This window comes from Gymnoscopelus braueri, assembly GCF_963280865.1.
Source record: "Gymnoscopelus braueri genome assembly, chromosome: 24".
NCBI lineage: Eukaryota > Metazoa > Chordata > Actinopteri > Myctophiformes > Myctophidae > Gymnoscopelus > Gymnoscopelus braueri.
In genome coordinates this window covers 4239958-4261458 of record NC_137626.1, presented here as the reverse complement: position 1 = coordinate 4261458, position 21501 = coordinate 4239958, and the positions used below count along the sequence as shown (strand labels likewise).

Here is a 21501-nt window from a genome sequence, read left to right as displayed (position 1 = left end):
AGTGGTTAATGTATGTTTTGTAATAATAATAAAAATCTACAAAGTAACTCAAGTTTTCAAATAATTGTAGTGGAGTAAAAGTACAATATTTGCCTCTGATGTAGTGGAGTAGAAGTAAAAGTACTGAAAACTGGAGATACTTCAGTAAAGTAAAAAATAATACCTCAAAGGTGTACAGTACTTGAGTAAATGTACTTAGTTACTTTTTACACCACTGCCTCCCCCCGAGCTATGGGAACAAGAGGAGTTGTGGGCGGGGCGGAAGCGAACGGCGTCGTTCTAAAAAAAAAAAAAAACTAAACATCGTTATTTAGCTCTCGCGCTAGTTTGCGTTGCTAGTAGCGGCTAATATATTAGCCTAGCCTGCTAGTTTGTTACACAATAAAACACAACATAATGGACTTCGACGCGTTGTTTAACGAGAAGACGTTCCATCTGTCCGACTTCCAGGAATTTACGGTGAGTTTTTGTTAATTTATTTTTTTGTACCGTTTTTGGACCCGGACGCGACAGCGTGAAGCTAATGCTAAGGTTAGCACGTTAGCTGACGTTTGGCTGCTATTATTAACCTCGCTCCGCCAGGCTTTTCCATTGTGAATGAACCGGTGTGATCCGGTCTAGAGCCCGCCTACTGTATCCGGTTATTTGCACCCTAACTATTACATGGCAGAAACGTTTCCGTATCCGGTATAGACCCCAGACCGGATGCGTAACCTGCAAAGCAACTTGATCCCAGTCTAATTATTATACGCCGTGTTTGTGTTGTTGTTCTTCCACCCTATAGGAGGTAAAGAAGATAAACCTGTTAAAATGTGGTTATTAATAGTTTGAGTCTTATTATTATTACTAGTATTATTATTATCTGGGTAGTTTGTTCATTGTTGTTTTTTATGTATTATTATTTATTTTCCACACCGGACGTGAATGTGGAACAGACACTTAAGTACTCAATTTGTTTACTTAAGTAAAAGTATCAATACTGCAATGTAGAAACACTCTATTATATGTATACGTCCGGAATTCAAAATGTACTTGGGTAAAAGTACAAAAGTATTGGCATCAAAATGTACTCAAAGTACCAAAAGTAAAAGTACCCATTTATGCAGAATGTCCCGTTTCAATGTATTAACCATCTTTTGAAAATAGCAGATCTCACAATGCATCGCTTGTGAGCTTGTAGATCTGCTATTTTCAAATGGCCTAAATGTGTGCTGAAGTGGTTAATGTAGCCTATATGTCTTGCAATAATAATACAAATCTGCAAAGTAACTAGTAACTAAAGTTTTCAAATAATTGTAGTGGAGTAAAAGTACAATATTTGAGATGTAGTGGAATAGAAGTAAAAATACTGAAAATTGGAAATACTCCAGTAAAGTAAAAAAAAAATAACCTAAAAATCGTGCTTAAGTACAGTACTTGAGTAAATGTATTTAGTTACTTTCCACCACTGGTAATATTGTGACATGGTGTAGGTAGGTGTTGCCTGTCTTCCTGTTTCTAAAGGCTGCATTACAGTAAAGTATAAAGTTATGTCATTCTCTGAACTTATACCTGATTGTTCTAGCTGGTCTTTTATTTACCTTCATCTAGTTATTATTATATATATATATAGCAATACAGATGATTAGGCCTATTTACTAGAAATCTCATTGTGTAAATATTGTGAAAGCGCCAATTGTCACCCCACAAATAATATCAATATTCTTTATCCATTCAGATCCCCGTTAGCTGCCACCAGAGGAGCAGAGCTTCTTTGATTCAGGCCTGTCACCATTATTACATAATCGCCTAATTGCAATTATTTGAGATGTAATGCATCTATGCAATTATTTTTGCATAATCGTCATAATCGCGTTGAAAAATATTCATACCGTACGGTTTGAAAATCTTTCAGAAATAGTGGATATGGCAGATCTACAAGCTCACAACGCGTCGCAATGCGACGCGTTGTGAGCTTGTAGATCTGCCATTTCCACTATTTCGTAACAGATTTTGAGTGTAAAATATTAAATATGACGTATTTTGGCCATAATACGAGGCATTATTGACTTTTTTGTTTGTACATTATTGATTTTGATTATTATTGGTGTCATTTCTTTGTGTATTTTAAGTTTGTTTTTGTCATATCTGCCCCCGTGCAACTTTGTTTACAAAGGCCTAGAAGCCACACAATTAAATCGTTAATCGCAATCAGTTGAGTGACGATGACGAAGCCACATAAATGACGGTCCCTGACGTTGTGTTGACAGTTTATTCCTGGGCACCAGAAGTTCTCGGAACGAGTGAGGAAGAGACTGTACTACGGCCTGGACTCAGACGTCTCTCTGGATGCCCTGTCTTGTCCCGTCACAGGTGAGTCTTCAGACGTCTCTCTAGATCAGGGGTGATGCAACCGGGACACTATATTTCCACACTCACTCCAGAGGGACACATTGCATATGCTCTCGGGCCATTCTGTGTCATACAAAAGTAGCAAAAATAGCAGATCTACAAGCTCAAAACGCGTCGCAGTGCGACACGTTTTGAGCTTGTAGATCTGCTATTTTTGCCATTTTTTTATTGGAATTCTGATTCTTTTGTTGCTATTTTTGAATTGGAATCCTGAAAAGTATCAATTTCATTTAATTTCAAATGCATTTAGTTATACTTATTTAAAGGAGGAGTTCACCCAAAAAAGTACTTATTTTCTATCAATTGCACACCCTATGAAGCCTTGAATCCATGGATTCTTTTTTGTTTTTGTCGCATTCCTAAGCTAATAATTTGATTCCCGTCTCCTACCGGCTAATGTATCCGGTAGGAGACACAAAGTAGATTATTTGTGTCTCCTACCGGAAATACACACGGTCATCAAATTATTGTCTTAGGAATGCCACAAAAACAAAAATAAATCCATGAAATCAAGGCTTCATGGGGTGTGTAATTGATAGAAAATAAGTCATTTTTTGGGTGAACTCCTCCTTTAACTTAATGAACTTAAATACAAATACATTGGACATAAAAAACACAATAAAATGTTTATACTTTAATACTAGTCATTAAGCTACTAATGTAGACTGAAGTAATTAAAGCGGGTCATGTTTGCATGTTTGGAATTGTAAACAGCTGAGTTGCCCATGTATGCTCTAGATGATAGACTGTCACAGGCGTGTCGTCAGTGTTGCCAGAGTCTGCGAGAGAGGTGGATGAAAACAAGCCCAAAAGAAGCGACTAACTGGGCCACATGAGCATCGGATATTTGAAAATAGCAGATCGATTTTCAAAAACAATAGTGGGGAAAAAAGTTAAACATTTTTTAAAACATTTTTTAACAACACACATCTGGTACAGAGGGTTCACAAAATACTTTAAGACGGGGGGGAGGGGGCGGTGGTCCGTGGACAAATGCATATTAATTTACCTATATTAATTTGGGGGTCCTTGACATGGAAATGTTTGAGAACCACTGGTTTAAACAAAATGTTACGAGGGTTCCAGGTGGTCCCCAGCAAAAGTAGTTTACATAGCATCACGCTCATTTTAACCACTTTATCTATAGATCTATTTATTTATACGTTGGCTATTCAAAAAATAGCAGATCTACAAGCTCACAGCGTGTCACTTCGTGCCGCACTGTGAGATCTGCTATTTTTTAATTGTTTTGAAAAATATTCAGAATGTGTTTTTTTTTTTTTACTAATTTTGTTTTAGTTTTTTACATAAATCTTCTCCTCTTGGGGTCTGCGACCAAATATATATCAATCTGGGGTTCCTTGACATGAAGTTTGAGAACCACTGGTGTAAGGACCACTGCATTAATACACAACTATGGGGTGGGGGGGGGGGTGCAAAGACAGTTGCCTATTGCATGGATCTGAGTTAAAGGTGGTGTAAAGTGATATTGTGAGTTAAACTAAGGGTTATTAAGTCACTGTATATTTCCTAAAGCCGTCCTCGCTAGATTGTTAGCTCAGTAACAGCGACCTCCCTGTCTCTCAAGCGCTTGAATAAACGGAAAAATTACTTTTCAGGTCAGGATACCAATTTTATCCAATCAGCAGAGCGAACCCTTCAAAGATCATTTATCAGCTTCAGTTTTATTAGCGTTCCAGTTTTGTCTGCAATTTCTTAATCCTCCTATTCTGTATGAGTTCTTTTAACTTTTTAACAGAAACGTATTTTACAAAAATATATACTTATCAGCCACATTATCCAGGTTCAAACTCCAAGACTCAAGTGGTTTTAATTGTCACATAGTATTTTTATTTGACTAAATAAACAGAACCACCTACCTACCGCATAAGGGCCAGGATAAATATGTCTCTCTCTTGCATCTAGTTTGCAAGGCAAATGCTATCTTTGTCGCTTTGAATGTTGCATATGTTCCGTGTGCGATTCTCAATGTTGTTGACCTTCTTTAACGTGTCTCACTGTTCTGTTTCCTGGTTTTCCAGATATTGCCGTGGAGTTCCTCCATAAATCTGCCCCCAGCCCCATACGAAAGCTCCAGAAGAAGTATGCGGCCCATGTCGCCAGGTGGGTTCTCCGGATGCTATTAGATGCTGTGCACATAAAGGCCCGTCCACAACAATGCAACTCCTTGCAACCATTATCCCCAATGGCAGGAGTTGCATTGTTGTGGACTGGCCTTTGACCCTTTGAGACCAGGAACGCATCTGTGTGTCATTTTAAGATTTCTTTGGGCTATTCAAAAATAGCAGATCTACAAGCTCATGGCGCGGCACTCGGTGCCGCGCCATGAGCTTGTAGATCTGCTATATTTTGTTGAAAAATCATGAACATTTATATATTCAACAAGTGTTTGAATATATACATTTTTTTTAAGACGAACATTTGTAACGCAAATCTTTGCTTCTGGGGGATTCTACAAATGTCTTCTAACTTAAAAAAACAACAACATGTTGCTATAATATCAGTGGTTCCTAAACCTTTTCATGTCAAGGACCACCCAAAATGATAAGTATTAGGCCGCGGACCCCTATCTCAAAATATTTATTTCCAGGGACCCCCCAGAAGGGAAGATTTGAGTTACAAATGTTTGCTTAATTTCTTTTAATATATATTCAAAGATTTGTACACATTTTCAAGATTTTTCAAAAAATAGCAGATCTACAGTACAAGCTCAGAGCTTGTAGATCGGTCCCCCACATGATTTGTTTGGGCGTCCCCACATGACAGTGAAGTGACCATTTAAAGACTTTTAAGACCTTTTTTTTACCTAAAAAAAATGCAAAGAAAAAGACCATTACTGCATGAAAAGTAATCAACAAACTATACTAATGTTTATACTAACTATACAAATTGTCAAATAATATTAGAGGCAAAAATGCAAGGCGTTGTGAGCTTGTAGATCTGCTATTTTCACAATATATGGAACCGAGTCAAACTAAATGTAACGCCTCAACTCCTACAATTCCATGTGCTTGTCAGGGTGGGGGGTCCCCAGTTGAAATATGATTATTTTGGGGGGGCCAAAATAAGCTGTACAGTACGGCACTCCCTTCTTGAGCCTTGTGTCGTGCTTTTTTAAACAAATGCTATAAACGTTTTATTATTCTCAACTTTTCAGTGGCACTACTCCATCCTGTTTTGATGCTGGTAGATGTGGTTAGATAACGGTGGGGCAACGACAAAAGCAGACAAAACGTTTGGAATTAGACTGGAGACTTGATCGTCTGTCTCACCACCACGCCTTGCTAAGACATTGTTAACCCATGAAGACCGGGAAGGCATCTGTGTCATTTTTTGATTTCACTGGCTATTAAAAAATTGCAGATCTACAACCTCATAGCCTGGCACCGAATTTGTAACTCAAATCTTTGCTTCTGAGGATTCTACAAATGTATTCTTCTTCCTAACTTAATCCTAACAGTTTTCAGAAAAACCTATGTTTCTATATCAGTGGTGCTCAAACTATTTCATGTCAAGGACCCCCAAAAACTATATGTATTTGGCCGCCGACCCCCATCTGCAAATATTTTGTTCCAGGGACCCCCAGAAGCAAATATTTGAGTTAAAGATGTTCGCTTGAAAACATATATATATATATATATATATATATATTCAAAGATTTGCAAAAATGTTGAAGATTCTTCAAAAAATAGTAAGTGCCGCACTACGAGCTTGTATATCTGCTATTTTCTTAATAGCTAAAGTGTAAAATAATGGTTAAAGGGGTTACACAGATGCGTTCCCGGTTTTAATGGGTTAAGGCACCGCTGTCTGTGGCTGTTAATTTAGTATTAAAAAGGTAAATTGTCACTTTATAAATGTGCAGATACCCTGTGTACACTTAACACTGTATGTTGGGTTTGTTTGCTGTTGAGTGAGAAAAGCCAATCATATGCGGGGACCCCCCACAAAATAATTGAGGCCCCCCCCCTCAGTTAAGGAAGCACATGATGACATAACTGTTGTTGTGTTGTATGTATGTGTGTGTTACAGGGAGGCGTGCATCTCCCCATGTGCCATGATGCTAGCACTGGTTTACATAGAGAGACTCCGACACAGAAACCCTGAATACCTGCAGAACATCTCCTCCTCCGACCTCTTCTTGATCTCCATGGTATGTGTGTGTGTCCCCAAGGGTCAGAGGGTCAGAGGGTCAGAGGTCAGGCTGTACTGTCTGCCAAGACGGAAATAGCAAGACCTGTCGTCTCCGCTTTACTTACTGTGTCTGTGTGACGTAGCTAGATGCCTTTTTTAGGAGACAGGAAGCATTGTTGGAGTCTGTTGATTCCAATGGAAGAGTAAACGTGAACACAGCTTCTGAACCATTCTTTAGCTCCATGGTTACTGAACTAAATATTGGAACCGGTCGTCACAAGACACAAAATATTTACAAGATTTTCATACTAAAATGGCTTTTTTTTAGAGGCACAAATTAACTTTGTTATCGACCTTTCTCTATCCCAGCAACACAGTCTCGCGAGATTTGGGAAGATATCTGAAGAGTCCATCTGCAGTCTGACGGACGAGACATAGAGGGCTCTGTCCCTTATATTTAACTCTATGCTCTCTGTCCCCATAAGATGTTGTAAAAACGGATAAACTGAGAATCTAGATTTGAATATAGTACGTGAAATCATTTTGGACAAAACATTTAATAAAATGTGCGTTCCAATGCTCAATATAATTTTCCATTATTAACCGCTCTTGGTTGATGGGGTATGATTTGGGATAACATGCGACGCACAACCAATACAATGCTCACACACATGATGTTGTCAGCCAGGGAGAGGGGAGGGGGAGGGTGGTGGGATGGTCGGGGGAGAAGCAAACCACGCCTACTTAGGAGACCATTTGTAGGATTTTTGCCTCTAGTGGCTCCAATTGGGACGGTGCATCTTCCTAGATTAACCATCTTTGCTGTGTGTGTCCCAGGGTTCAGGGTTCACAGGTCAGGCTATTTTGGGCTCTTGTTTGTACTGCTCATTCCAAACAAAGGGAGTTCCTCCTCCTAGCATCACTAACTTCACCCCCAAAATGACCTTTTTTTTCCTCTATCGATTAAGCCAATAATTTGATGACCGGTGGTGGCTCCGGTAGGAGACACAAAGTGTCAACTTTGTGTCTCCTACCGGAGATGTTAGCATGGATTAGATTTTATTAGATTAGATTTTAGCTATATATCGTCTCTGTCGGGTGGAAACCTTGTCAAAAGCTGTTACTTTTCAGAATTCAAATTCAAAAGTAGCAGATCTACAAGCTCAAAACGCGTCGCTTCGCGCCGCGTTTCAAGCTTGTAGATCTGCTACTTTTGATGCTTTTGTATGTGCGACGCTTAGTATGATCAAGTAGGACAGTGGTTCTCAACCAGTGGTGTCCTTGAGGAGGTTCCAGGTGGTCCCCAGCTAAATGATGGAGAGTTGGTAACCAAATGGACCCTTATTAGATCTTTAACTCTTTGACAGCGTAAAATGACACCAGATCTACAAGCTCACAACGTGTCGTGGTGCGACGCGTTGTGAGCTTGTGGATCTGCTGTTGTCGGAGCGCAACATCCGAGCGCAACCAAACATAAAATGACTTGTCTTTTAGTTCTACTGGATCTCTTCTCCACTAGATCCCTCACTGACATTTTAGTCTACCGTAGTTTTTATTTGTTGACGAAATTGTCTCCGTTTTAGTCATCGTAGCTTAGTTTTTATTTCGTTTTCGTCAGGGAAAAAAGGTAGTGGACGAAAATGTTTCGTCATAGTTTTAATTGATAAAATCAACACCGCTATTGAGTCTTCTATTGACTGATAACCTGGACATCAAATTATTGTCAATAAATCATTTTATGTGATGAACTACTCCTTTATGTGTTAAATCTGTCTGTGTGTGTGTGTGTGTGTGTGTGTGACCTCAGATGGTTGCCAGCAAGTACCTGTACGACGAAGGAGAGGACGAGGAGGTGTTCAACGACGAGTGGGGCGCGGCGGGCAAACTGGACGTGCAGACGGTCAACAGCCTGGAGATGAGTTTCCTCAACGCCATCGTGAGTCCCGTTCGTTCCCCCTCATACCCTATAGGGGTCAGGATCCACAACCTGAGGAACCAGGGAAGCGGTTCCATCACATTTTAGGAACCGTTTCCAGGAACCAGGGTTCCACTGTCAACCAGGGTCTACTGTACAATTACAATAGGCTACTAGTCTCTAAAACCTTTTAATTTAAGCCATTAAGACCTGAAGCCGATTCTACAAATGTTTTCTAAATCCCAACAGTATTCTTAAAAAACGTATGTTTCTATATCAGTGGTGCCCAAACTTTTTCATGTCGGACCCCCAAAATTATACGTATTTGGCCGCCGACCCCCATCTCAAAATATGTTGTTCCAGGGACCCCCAGAAGTAAAGAATAGAGTTAAAAATGTTCGCTTTAAAACAATATGTATTCAAAGATCTGCACCCATTTTCACGATTTTTCAAAAAATAATTTCACAATGACTACTGACTATTTAAAGTCATAGACTGGTAGAAATAAAGGGTTATACTGTATATCTAGAGTTGACAAAAGATAAAGTTGGTCTAAAGAAGAAAATATTCATTCAGCATGGAAGAGATTTTAGATTTCTTTGGCTATTCAAAAATAGCAGATCTACAAGCTCATAGCGTGGCACCAACTGCCGTGCTATGAGCTTGTTGAAATATCTTGAAAAATTGTGCAAATCATTGAATATGTATATTTTTAAAGCAAAAATGTGTAACTCAAATCTTTGCTTCTGGGGGTCCCGGGAACAAAACATTTTGAGATGATTCAGTGGTGCTCCAACTTTTCCATGTCAAGAACCACCAAAATGATATGTATTTGGCCGCGGACCCCCATCTCAAAATATGTTGTTTCAGGGACCCCCAGAGGCACAGATCGGAGTTAAAAATGTTTAAAACATACATGTGTGTGTGTGTGTGTGTGTGTATGTATATATATATATATATATATATATATATATATATATATATATATATATATATATATATATATATATATTCAAAGATTTGCACAAATTTTCCACGATTTTCCAAAAAATAGCAGATCTACAAGGTCATAGCCGCGCTATGAGCTTGTATATCTGCTATTTTTGAATAGCCAAAGAAATATTAAAATGTCCTACTGCAGGCGAGGACCAGGACTAGAAGGTTGAGGAAATATTCGGCAAAGTGAGGACATTTTGTCTGAAAATGAAGACATGTTTTCCAGTCCTTGGCTTTCCAAGAAGGAGATGTTGTTGGGTTTGTGTTTAGTGGTGGGAGAAAAGGTTAAGCATGCACTAGTGAGGTTCTCAAGTCTATTAATACCAACGTGTGTGTGTGTGTGTGTGTGTGTGTGTGTGTGTGTGTCCGTGCCCCCCTGCTCACCCCCTGCTACTTGACCAAATGACCCCTAGTGTCCTTATTCTAGGCATGACGTAGTAGGCCAACATTTGGTGAAAATGGGGCACCCACAGTAGTGGGTTCCTAAACTGGTCCCCAGATGATCAGCTTAATGTGCAACATTGTTTTCTCACTCAACAGTAAACAAACCAACATACAGTATAAGTGTATACAGGGTATCTGCACATTTATAAAGTTACCATTTAATGACTTATAAGAACTTTTCAACACCAAATTGTCAAATATTACATAAGAAAGAGGCAAACATTGTGAAAATAGCTGATCTACAAGCTCACAACGCCTCGCAGTGCGAGGCGTTGTGAGCTTGTAGTCGGCTATTTTCACAACAAATTAGTCTAACTAAATGTGATGCCTACAATTCCAAGTGCTTGTCAGGGTGGGGGGTCCCCAGTTCAAATATGATTATTTTGGGGGGTTGCCAGTTCAAATATGATTATTTTGGGGGGTTGCCAGTTCAAATATGATTATTTTGGGGGGTCCCCAGTTCAAATATGATTATTTTGGGGGGTTGCCAGTTCAAATATGATTATTTTTGGGGGTCCCCCAGTTCAAATATGATTATTTTGGGGGGTTGCCAGTTCAAATATGATTATTTTTGGGGGTCCCCCAGTTCAAATATGATTATTTTTGGGGGGTTGCCAGTTCAAATATGATTATTTTGGGGGGTTGCCACTTCAAATATGATTATTTTTGAGGGTCCCCCAGTTCAAATCTGATTATTTTGGGGGGTTGCCACTTCAAATATGATTATTTTTGAGGGTCCCCCAGTTCAAATATGATTATTTTGGGTGGTCCCCAGTTCAAATATGATTATTTTTGCGGGTCGCTGCCTGAAAAGTTTGGGAATCCTTGATCTACACTAGTACACTACAAGCTCAAACATGTGCCACGTTCTGAGTTTGTAGATCAGCCATTTCAGCTGTTTGACGTACAACAAAATGCGTAGGGTGTTAAGTGGCTGACCACTGTGTCGTGCATTTCAGGAGTGGAGCCTGTACACGGAGCCCAGTGACTACTTCAATCTTTTGAGCCGCCTAGAAACCAGGTTGGTGCCCCCTCTCTCTCACTCACTACTACTGAATGAATGAATGAGTTTTATTTCGAACATTATTTAAAAAAAAGACAAATAGAATACAAAAATAAAACAACAACAATGTCTGAAAAGGAGTAGGATGAAGTGTAAAACTTATAAACTCCTACCCTCTTTTTCACTAGTCCATTTTCAAAAAAAATCTAAATGTATTCACAACCTAAACATCTCCACTGCATGTTAAAAAAGGAAAACATATAAAAATAGAGCAATAAAAATAACCGCAGTAATAACAGAGATGAAATCAAATAAAACCAACCCTACTAGTAGATACTCTATCTACAGGGATGCCAGGACGCAATGGGTCAACAAACACGGCCCCTCTAGCAAATACCTCTTAACTATGACATTTTTATATGCCTTCTTGAAGTGATTCATATTTTGACTTTGTTGTACCTCCAAACTCAGTCCATTCCATAATGTCACTCCATGAACTGAAATGCACATACTATTCAATGTTGAATTAACACAATGCATTTTGAGATTAAACTCCCGTCTTAAATTGTAACCCCCCTCTCTGTCACCAAACATTTTTTTGTATGTTACCTGGCAACAGTTTGTTTATAGCTCTAAACATGATTAGTGCAGTCTTGTATTCCACAAGGTCCATTAACTTCATGGCATGTGATTTTGAAAACGGTACATTAGTGTGATCTAGATGGCCTACCTTGTTAACTATTCTAATGGCTCTTTTTTTGCTACTGGAACTAAGGCCCTGTTTACGTTTACACTGGCAGCCAAATCCAGCCTGAATCAGATCTGTGTCACATCCAGATTGGAATCTGATTTGTTTTGTGTAGTCTGAACAGAGACAGGTCACATGGAATCTGATTTTCACAAATCCGACCTGAGCCACATTCAAATCTGATTCAAATCTGATTTCTAAAGATGCGTCTCAGTCTGAGCGCAGTAACCTGCTTTAACACATCGACCGCCAGAGGTTAATCTCATAATGTACTCACCAGTGCCAAGGTGTTTTTGTTGTTTTTTTCATGTCGCCATAGATCTTGTTAAAATCCTTAAGATTGAGCTCTACACGGTCTGTTTACATCCGCGAGATCTCCCTGTATCTCCCAGTGAAGATCGCGTGTCAAACGGGGTATCCATGTTGTAGTTAGAGCGGATTACGTTAAACAGTGAAATGCGAGGAGAAAAAACTACAGGAAGAGAATTGAGTTTCAGTTTCGTCTGTAGAATGGGAGCGGGCGTGATCGTCAAAACCGGATCCCAAATAATTCTATTTCCGGTCATCAAACCGGAAACGGAAGTGGATCAAAAAAATTCCGAAAGTGAACCCGGACTGCGCATGCGCGAAAAGACCGCAGCCCATAGGGCTGCGGTCTCGGCGCTTAACAGTTGGATTTAACGGACCGTAGGACTACGTTCTTGGCGGTTAATGTGTTAACCACCCAAGCAAGTCGCATATCGATTGCGTTTGCGTGACATGAGTATCCAGGGTTCCCACACAGTCATGAAACCTCTGGAAATACTTTGAAATCAGAAACGGTTTTCCAGGTTCATAAAAAACGTGTCCCAAAACATCACGTGACATATGTAACATGGTAAAATGTAGTGCTGCGCTGCACGACCCGCGTGCGGCCTATTGTACATACAGGAGGACATCACGCGAGAAAAATAATAGATCTACAAGCTATCAACAGGTTGCACCGTGATACGTTGTTCGCTTGTAGATCTGTTATTTGTGTCGCCTTCGCTCGAGTCGTGTCTCGTGCGTTGACGGCACACTGCAGTAAGAGCCTCATCGTTGCACCGTATGATTTGCTATAAAGGCCTGGAAATGGGGTGAAATACTTTGGAAACGTGTGGGAACCCTGCTACTGAAACTGTGTGTGTGTGTGTGTGTGTGTGGGTATTGTTTGTATTATTGCCTGTCATAATTATTACATAATTGTGACAGGCAATAATTTGAGATAATCGCAACTATTTTTGCATAATCGTCATAATCGTTTCCATGTGGGGAAAGGTTCATACATTTTGAAACATTTTCAAAGATAGTGGAAAATAGCAGATCTACAAGCTTGTAGATCTGCTATTTTCCACAATTTCATAACACATTTTGAGTATAAATTAAATATGGCGTATTTTGGCCAGTTATTTATTTTGATTATTGGTCATTGTCAGTCATTTCTTTGTGTATTTAAGTTTTTTGTCATATCTGCCTCAGTGCAAGCAACCTATGTTTACAAAGGCCTTAAAAGCCACACAATTAAATCGTTAATCGCAATTATTTGTATGACAATTAATCGTCGAGGACAATTCCATAGTCGTGACAGCCCTATGCGTGTGTGCCGAGCTTTGTGTGTGTGTTTTTTGTGCGTTTGACACCAGCATGGTTTGTCCTCTCTGGGTCCCACAGCATTGCAGAGAGGCAGGGCATGAAGAGAGGCTGGTTCACCTACACTGACCTCTGTGTGCTGCTGGAGCAGGCTGCCTGGAGGAACGCCCTCACAGCCGTCTACCAGCACTTCACCAAGGTAGAATAACAGCATATTCATAATAAGATGAATACATACAAACTATGTAGCGCGTCTCTAAATACTCTTTAAAAGAGAATTCTGCACTACCTTTTTCTTACCTTTTTTATATGATATTATTATATCCTAGGACGATTGGTCAGTGTTGATTTTGACAGCAAATTTGTATTAAGTTTTAGTCATAGTCCTTTGAATAAAATGCCAATTAGTTTTAGTCATATTTTAGTCATTCTGAAATGTTTTAGATTTTCTCTAGATTTAGTCGACTAAAATCTACAGTTGATTTAGTCGACGCGTCGTGAGCTTGTGGATCTGCTATTTTCAGAGTGCAAATATCCAAATAGTCCAAACATAAAATGACTTGTCTTTTAGTTCTACTGGATCTCTTCTCCACTAGATCCCTCACTAACATTTTAGTCTAGTTTTTATTTGTTGACAACATTGTCATTATATTTAGTCTTAGTTTTAGTCATCATAGCTTAGTTTATATTTAGTTTTCGTCAGTGAAAAAAAGGTAGTCGACCAACATTTTTCGCTATAGTTTTAGTCGACGAAATCAACACTGTGAAGTGGTACAGTAGAAAGACTTCAGTCCACCGCAGCTAAAGACCCGAGTGGACGGTCCATGCACTAGATCGCGTATTTTTTTTGGTGTTTGTTGCTATCTGACGTTCATAATGACAGAAACCTCGCCACGGTGTTTTTGTCCCAAATGGGCCACCGTTGTGTTTACAAGCGGACTTGGAAGAAATCACGGGGTGAAATCTAGTCTGGCTAGACTCCCGGAGACGAGCATCTAACACAAACACCGTGGAGAGTTTTCTGTCATTGTGTTCCATCCCGGTGGGTTCATGAGGTTTTTCTACCGTACCCCTCGTCCTGGGACATCATAACATCATATAAAGGTAAGAAAAAGGCTAGTCCCAAATTCTCCTTTAACCCATTGATACCTGGAACGCATCTGTGTCACTTTAGATTTCTTTAGGCTATTCAAAAATAGCAGATATACAAGCTCATAGCGCGGCACCGAGTGCCGCGCTATGAACTTGTAGATCTGCTATTTTTTAAAAATCGAGGAAAAAAAAAATTGGTTTTTTTTTTCAATTTTTTTTTAGGATTTAGAAGACATTTCTAGAATCTTCTCAGGTCTTAATGGGTTAATTGTTCTTATTCTGGACGGTCCCAGGTGTCGTGCATGCTGGGTCTGGTCTACCTGACCAGCGTGGCGGGTCTCATCGCCACCAGCGCCGTGCTGCAGCAGCTGAGCCTCCCCAGGTCCGACCAGACGCCCCTGGGCCCGGCTCCCGCTCCGGCTCCGGCTCCGGCTCCGGTCCACGTGAGCTCACCGGCGCCCACCGGCGTCCACCACAGCGCCCACACCGCCGGCTCAAACCCGCTGGCGCCTCCCGCCCCTCCTCCTCCTCCTCCTCCTCCTCCTGCTCTTCCCGCCACCCAGCGTCTTCCCCGCTGCGTCCTGACGGGCAACGAGACCTACGACCGCCGGGGGCACGGCGCCGCCCCCCCCGGCACCAACCCGCCCCACGGGCACCAGCCTTCGTCTACGTGGTCCACGCCCCCCTCCTCCCCCTCCTCCCCCTCCTCCCCCCCCTCCTCCCCCTCCTCCCCCTCCTCCCCCTCCCCCTCCTCCCCCTCCTCCCCCTCCTCCTCCCAGACGTCCATTCTCTGCCTCTGGGGCTCCATCCTGACCTCGCTGGGCCACGCCCCCAACCCGGAGCCGGACCCCGAGCAGCAGGTGGGGGGCACGCCTCCTCCTCCTCCTCCTCTATGGTCCACCTCCCTCCTCTTCCCCCCCAGCTGCCTCCCTCGTCTCCAGTGCGGCTCCGTCAACTCCTCCTCCTCCTCCTCCTCCTCCTCCTCCTCCTCCTCCTCCTCCTCCTCCTCCTCCTCGTCCTCCGCCGCCAACGCAGCCGAATTGGTTCACGGCCCCCTCCTGGACAACCACCGCCACCACACCACCGCTAGTCTCCTGGTAGGGGGAGGGGCCGGGGCCGGGGGGGACTCTGGACTCGGGGGTACTCTGCGTGCCCTGGGGCTGGGGGGCCGCTGTCACCCCCTGAACAAAGCCCCCGCTCTGCTCATGCCCGGGTAGGAGCAGAGGGCAGGACTGGTGGGAGCCCCTTCGTTTCATACTTTTTTTGTCGCGCGACGGTGTCGCACGCGGCCAAGAATAGCCGGAATTACAGGCTCACACGACTAGGGATCAGACCGTATGGAAGTCACACCGCACCGTTATGGCGCCAACATTGTTTTCCCGCGATTAACCCATTAAGACCGGGAACGGCATCTGTGTTGTTTTAGATTTTCTTTGGCTATTAAAAAAAATAGCAGATCTACAAGCTCATTGATGTTGATGAAAATCTATGCAAATCTTTGAATATGTAATGTATATTTTTTAAAGCCAACATTTGTGAAATGTTTTGTTCCAGGGACCCCCTAGGGACCCCCTAGGAGCAAAGATTTGAGTTACACATGTTCGCTTAAAAATATAGATTTGCACACACTTTTCTCGATTAAAAAAGAAATGGCAGATCTCCAGTGCCGCGCTATGAGCTTGTAGATCTGCTATTTTTTTAAGAAATCTGAAAATGACACGGATGCGTTCCCGGTCTCAATGGATTAACGATAATTATCGCAATAATGAAAATATGCTTAAAACCTCAAATACCACTTAATTGTGAAAGTTTTTTTTTCTTTTCATCACGGTAAAACGATACCGATTATCGTCCCATCCCCTACACACGACGCGCCTATGAGCTTGTAGGTCGGCTATTCTCAACTTGCGACACAATCGACACGACTGCGCATAAATTAGGCTTTAATCTCACAACACAACCCCAACAACTCAAAGTGGCAATATTTTAATATTCTTTTACAACACCCTGTAATACAGCACAGATTGAATTAATTTGGCACTTTTTTTCGGTTTTTAGTTTTTCTACTGGGGTTTCGGGTTGACGGAATCGTTAAAATAACGTCACGGCCCAAAACCCCTAAACATAACGTAAGAATAGTAACAAAAAAGACTCTAATGAGTATTTGCAACGAGATGTTTATGTACTCGTTGCGTGCCATGTTTCGCACCGAAAATAGCCGATCTACAAAGCAGGACGTGAGCTTGTAGATCTGCTATTTTTTTTATGCCAATAGCGGACTTCCAAGACTCATCTCCTTTGTATCTTTTTACTAGTGATTTGATCATTTTTCAGACCTTTTGATTTAGTATGGCCTCATATTTCTGGGTTGGTGAAACGTTTGCTTTGCTTTGCACTTAGTTTGGCTTCCCTCATTTATCCGCCCGCTGAAAGGGTCAGGCTTATGAATATTTGGGTTTGGGGGGACTTTTTGATGTGTTATTTTGAATTGACTTTGTGAGTTTTGAGATAATATCACAGCGTTTTAATAATGATACGGCTGCGTTGCTACCTGGCAGGCCGAAGGAGCAGGTGTTAGGAGGAGGAGGAGGTGGTGTGGAACAGTTGGTGAGTTTTGTTTTCGTTGGTGGAGATTTGTGAAGAAGGGAGTCGCCCAGTTTACTTTGTAGGACCGTAATGGTTTGGTTCATCATGGCACGTTTTATATTAGCTCATCATCATCATCGTCATCGTAAAGGATTTCATATTACAGTTGTAGGTTTACCATGTTAAGTTGATCACACACCTGGCACTGAATTAGCACCCAGCTAATGTTTTTTGTTTTTAGTTTTTTTACAGCATTTCCAACCGTGTCCCAAAGGTTGTCCGTTTTCTCAAGGAGGGTTTATGTGGATGTGATCCTTGTTTCTAGTCCAGTGCACAAATGAATTGCATTTTCCTCATTCACACACCAATGTTGGCCAAGCTAGTGCCGACCGAGTAGAGCAGCAAAGAGGTGGCTCTTTAAAGGGTTTTTAAAGGGAGGTGAGGAGGATGGCTCAGGGCTGGTGAAGGGGCGTTGCTCCATGGCGGGGTGGGATGGAGGGAGATTGCCTGGGGTTTGGTGGCCCGGGTAGCAGGGTAGCAGGGAGGCACCGTGTGGCAAGCTGGCTCCTCTAGGGCTGAGCAATATGGACAAAATATCACAACATTTTTGACCAAATACGTTGATATTTTGGTGATGCCCGTCTGGCATTCGGGGGGGGGGGGCAGAGCAGTGACAAGGTGACACCTAGCTCTGGTCCATAGCGTTAGAAGGTGTTCAGTTCTCCTTAACGTTTTGGGACTTTCGAGCCTTTGCGCACGCACCACAGGCTGCTCAGCCTCTCGTCTTTTGTAGAAAAATAAAGATAAAATCACTTTTGCTACTCGCCAAAACAAAGGCCAGAAAATAAGATATTTCACCGCAAGGAAAAATCTGGTCAATAGAAAAATGCCATTGACCAGATCTTGTAGGGGACTCAGTGGAATAACCAAAAACATGTTTTCCTTCCGGTGAAATAGACCCCTTAACAGACGACGTCACACTGATGAGAACCAGTATGCGCACGCAGGCCGCCACCAAATGAACCCCATTCTGTCATGTGTCTCGCCAGGACGCACCTCACTAGCCAACACACAAGAGGAGGTTGAATGAATCCAAACCAGCGAAACCCCGAAACAACAGGTTGGGAATTGATTGCATGAAACAATCACCTGTGCGTCCAGTCTCAATGTTGGTAAACAAATAATTGGTCTATTTTCTTTTCTGGCTAAAAAGTGTATTTTAGACGTGAGGTGGGGGGGCTCAGAGTGTTCCCACTAAGTAGAGTACGCTTTAAACTCCATAAAACCCTCTTCGTTTTGGTGAGTAGCGAAAGTGTACGTTTTATTTTTACTACAGACGAGAGGCTGTGCAGCCAGCGCTAACGCGGGTGTGAGGGGAAAGGATGCAAAGTCCCACAGCGTTAAGAAGGAGAACTCCTTCTTAACGCTATGGACCAGAGCAAGATGACACCCTGGTCCCTGTGCCACACGGGGAGACCGTACACGTAATGTCATTTTGTAAACCAACATTGGGATTTAATATTTACTGCCTTTTTTGTCAAGGTGAGGGACAGGCTGTTAAGGAAAAAGGGTGATGGATTTTCCAACGGGTGTAGTTACAGTATCTATGACGTCTGTCTGGCTTTCTCTCTCTTGTTTAAATGATGTAACGGCACCGCCTCTCCTCTTGAGAGGGATTTGTTTTCAGTAGAAGTTCTATTATAACATTTTGGTGACATGTTTTATGCTAACCCACGGATAACGCCATACATACAGCAGCACCTACCTGGTGGCTCTCACACACACCAAAGTGAAAAAAACATTTAAAAGTATGTATTGAATTTGCACAATCTTCACTTTAACAGCAAGAAGAGCAGGAGTCACTCCATTTAGTTTTCACATTTAGTTTTCAACTGGCCAGAACCATCTTATTCTTTGGTGAAAGGGTATTTTCTCTGCTTTGCTTTTCATCCTCCTCGTTGTAGAAGGAAAGCAGAGTACCAGGAAAACGTATGGTTATGTTTTTCACTTATATTTCATGAACACGTTTCTTATGTAGGCGGGTGTGGTCCTCACCCCTCACCAGGGCATAACATTTAACCCTAGCGGCACTATTCTGGGGCGAACACATTTAAGCCAAAAACATTTTTTTGATCCGCAGGCTCACAACGCCATGTGTTGTGAGCTTGTAGATCAGCGTTTTTTTTTTTGGCGAGGAGATTTGGTGTAGAGGGAAATACTATAGGGGACCCGGGATAGAGCCCGGGGGAACCCCACGCCACTAAGTATCGGGTGTAAAGTGGTTAAATGGAGCAAATCTGGCACAAATCATCTCAATCGGAGTCCTTTCAAATCACCACATCCCTTTTAATTTTGTAAACTATGTAAGATGCGTGTAAATATCTGTAGAAATGCCCAAACTTAATAAAATAATAATTCCATATACCTTGCTGTGTCACCTTTGTGATCTAAGCTTCTTGTTTTCATTTTTTTTTATTAACTGTTTTTATGTTATAAACATGTACATAGCATACACAAAGACCACATAAAACACACATACAACCCCCCCCCCCTCCCCCGTTAGGCTCCAAACAAAAAACAAAACAAAGCAGTGGGACAAATTACAAATCCAAACACAATTTGTGATCTAAGCTTCTTCTTGAACAGCACTTAAAGTTGAGATGTTTTTTCATAATGAAGACATGCTTTAAAACTGACACTTAAAGGAGAATTTTGGACTAAAGTTTTCTTACCTTTTCTATGACGTTATGATATCTTAGGATGAATGGTACCGTAGAAAAATTTCATAACTCCACCCCTGAGCCGCCACGGATAGGCCTTAGGTTAGATCACATATTTTAATAGCTTTTTTTTTTTTTTTTTTTGGGGGATCTGACGTTCATAGTGACAGAACACTGTCCCCCAAAAAAAAAAAAAAAAACATAAGTCTCGCTAGACGAGATTGAAATCTCGAGATTTCAATCTCGTCTAGCGAGACTTATGTTTTTTTGTTTTTTTTGTTTTTTGGTTGCATAGTGTTCTGTCACTATGAACGTCAGATCTAAAAGAAAAAAGCTATTAAAATATGTGATCTAACCTAAGGCCTATCCGCGCACCTTTTAAGCTGTGGCGGCTCAGGGGTGGAGTTATGACATTTTGAACTGATGCATGCATGATCATGATGACCGATGACTCGGTTCCACAGGTAAACATTGTGAAAATAGACGATCTACAAGCTCACACTGCGAGGCGTTGTGAGCTTGTAGATCGACTATTTTCACAATGTTTGCCTCTTTCTTAGGTCATATTTGACAATTTGGCCAATTTGGTATTAAAAAGGTCTTAAAAGACCTTAAACTGTCTCTTTATAAATGTGCAGATACCCTAATCCGTGTACCTTTCGGTCAGTTGATTTTCAAAATCCAAAAGTGAAAAAGGAAAAAAGGCTTGTTTTTTCAATATTTGTATTTTCAAACCAAGTCAAAAAATGGATAATGGCTCATTTTACCAATTTCTAACTTGTGGCTCTGAATCAAAGGTTGAGAAAATGGGAAAAGCCCTTTTGGAGTGTCTATTTATCATTTTCTCCTTCAGTTGATTTTCAAAATAAAATCCAGAATGGAAAAGGAAAAATGGCTTGTTTTTTCATTATCTGTATTTTAAAGTCAAAAAATTGAAAAATGACAAATTTTTTCAATATTTGTTTCTAAAACCAAGTCAAGAAATAAGGTACACGGATTTACCCTGTATACACTTATACTGTATGTTGGTTTGTTTACCGTTGAGTGAGAAAACCATGTTGCACATTAAGCTAATCATGTATTCGGGAACCTCCGAGTTGGGGAACCAGTCATTAACCATCGATGGTGAGTAACTATTTAATTGTGATTGCACCTCACATGTGGCAGTCATGAATCTCTCTCGATATCTGAATCCATGTAATGTTACACTGATGTCTGATTTATACGTACACTAGCTGAACCACAAGTTCACAACATGTCTCGATGTGATGTGAGCTTGTAGATCTTAGTTTTTGGTGCGCGAAACTGCTGCACAACTAAATATAAATCGGATGCAAGTGTGGATATTTCACCGTGCTTAGCCGACGACACAACACCCAGTATTCTACAAAGATCAGTGTCACATCAATACCACAGTGTAGAAATACTCTGTAGTCCTGCGTTCAAAATGTTACTCGAGTAAAAGTGCAAACGTATTTGCATTAAAATATACTTAAAGGGATAGTTCACCCCAAAATGACTCTTTTTTTCCCCCTATGGATTAGTCACCCCATGGAGACTTGAATTCATGGATATTATTTGTTTTTGTCTCATTCCTAATCCAACAATTTGATGACCAGCGGTGAGGCAGCGGTTCCGGTAGGAGACACAAAGGAGACTCTTTGTGTCTCCTACCGGAACCGCTGCCGGTCATCACATTATTGTCTTAGGAATGAGACAAAAACAAACGATCCATGAATTCAAGTCTCCATGGGGTGACTAATTGATAGAAAATAAGTCATTTTGGGGTGAACTATCCCTTTAACCACTTAAACCCCACATGGTTGACCAATGACCGGAG

General features: G+C 41.4%; 1 protein-coding gene across 1 annotated transcript; it reads left to right on the top strand.

Annotated features, from left to right (window-relative positions):
* Positions 1-308: 308 nt before the first annotated feature.
* Positions 309-19361, top strand: cnppd1 (cyclin Pas1/PHO80 domain containing 1). Its single transcript, XM_080423052.1, has 8 exons — positions 309-459; positions 2250-2352; positions 4434-4515; positions 6445-6565; positions 8354-8482; positions 10861-10922; positions 13345-13462; positions 14649-19361. Exons 1-8 carry the CDS (start codon positions 397-399, stop codon positions 15570-15572), a joined length of 1602 nt encoding a protein of 533 aa, XP_080279178.1. The 5' UTR covers positions 309-396; the 3' UTR covers positions 15573-19361.
* The last annotated feature ends 2140 nt before the right edge of the window (positions 19362-21501 follow it).

Coding starts and splice junctions, on each gene's coding strand:
- cnppd1 (XM_080423052.1), top strand. CDS start 397: ATGGACTTCGACGCGTTGTTTAACGAGAAGACGTTCCATCTGTCCGAC. Junction 10,923..13,344: donor TTGAGCCGCCTAGAAACCAG/GTTGGTGCCCCC, acceptor TGGGTCCCACAG/CATTGCAGAGAGGCAGGGCA. Junction 13,463..14,648: donor TCTACCAGCACTTCACCAAG/GTAGAATAACAG, acceptor GGACGGTCCCAG/GTGTCGTGCATGCTGGGTCT.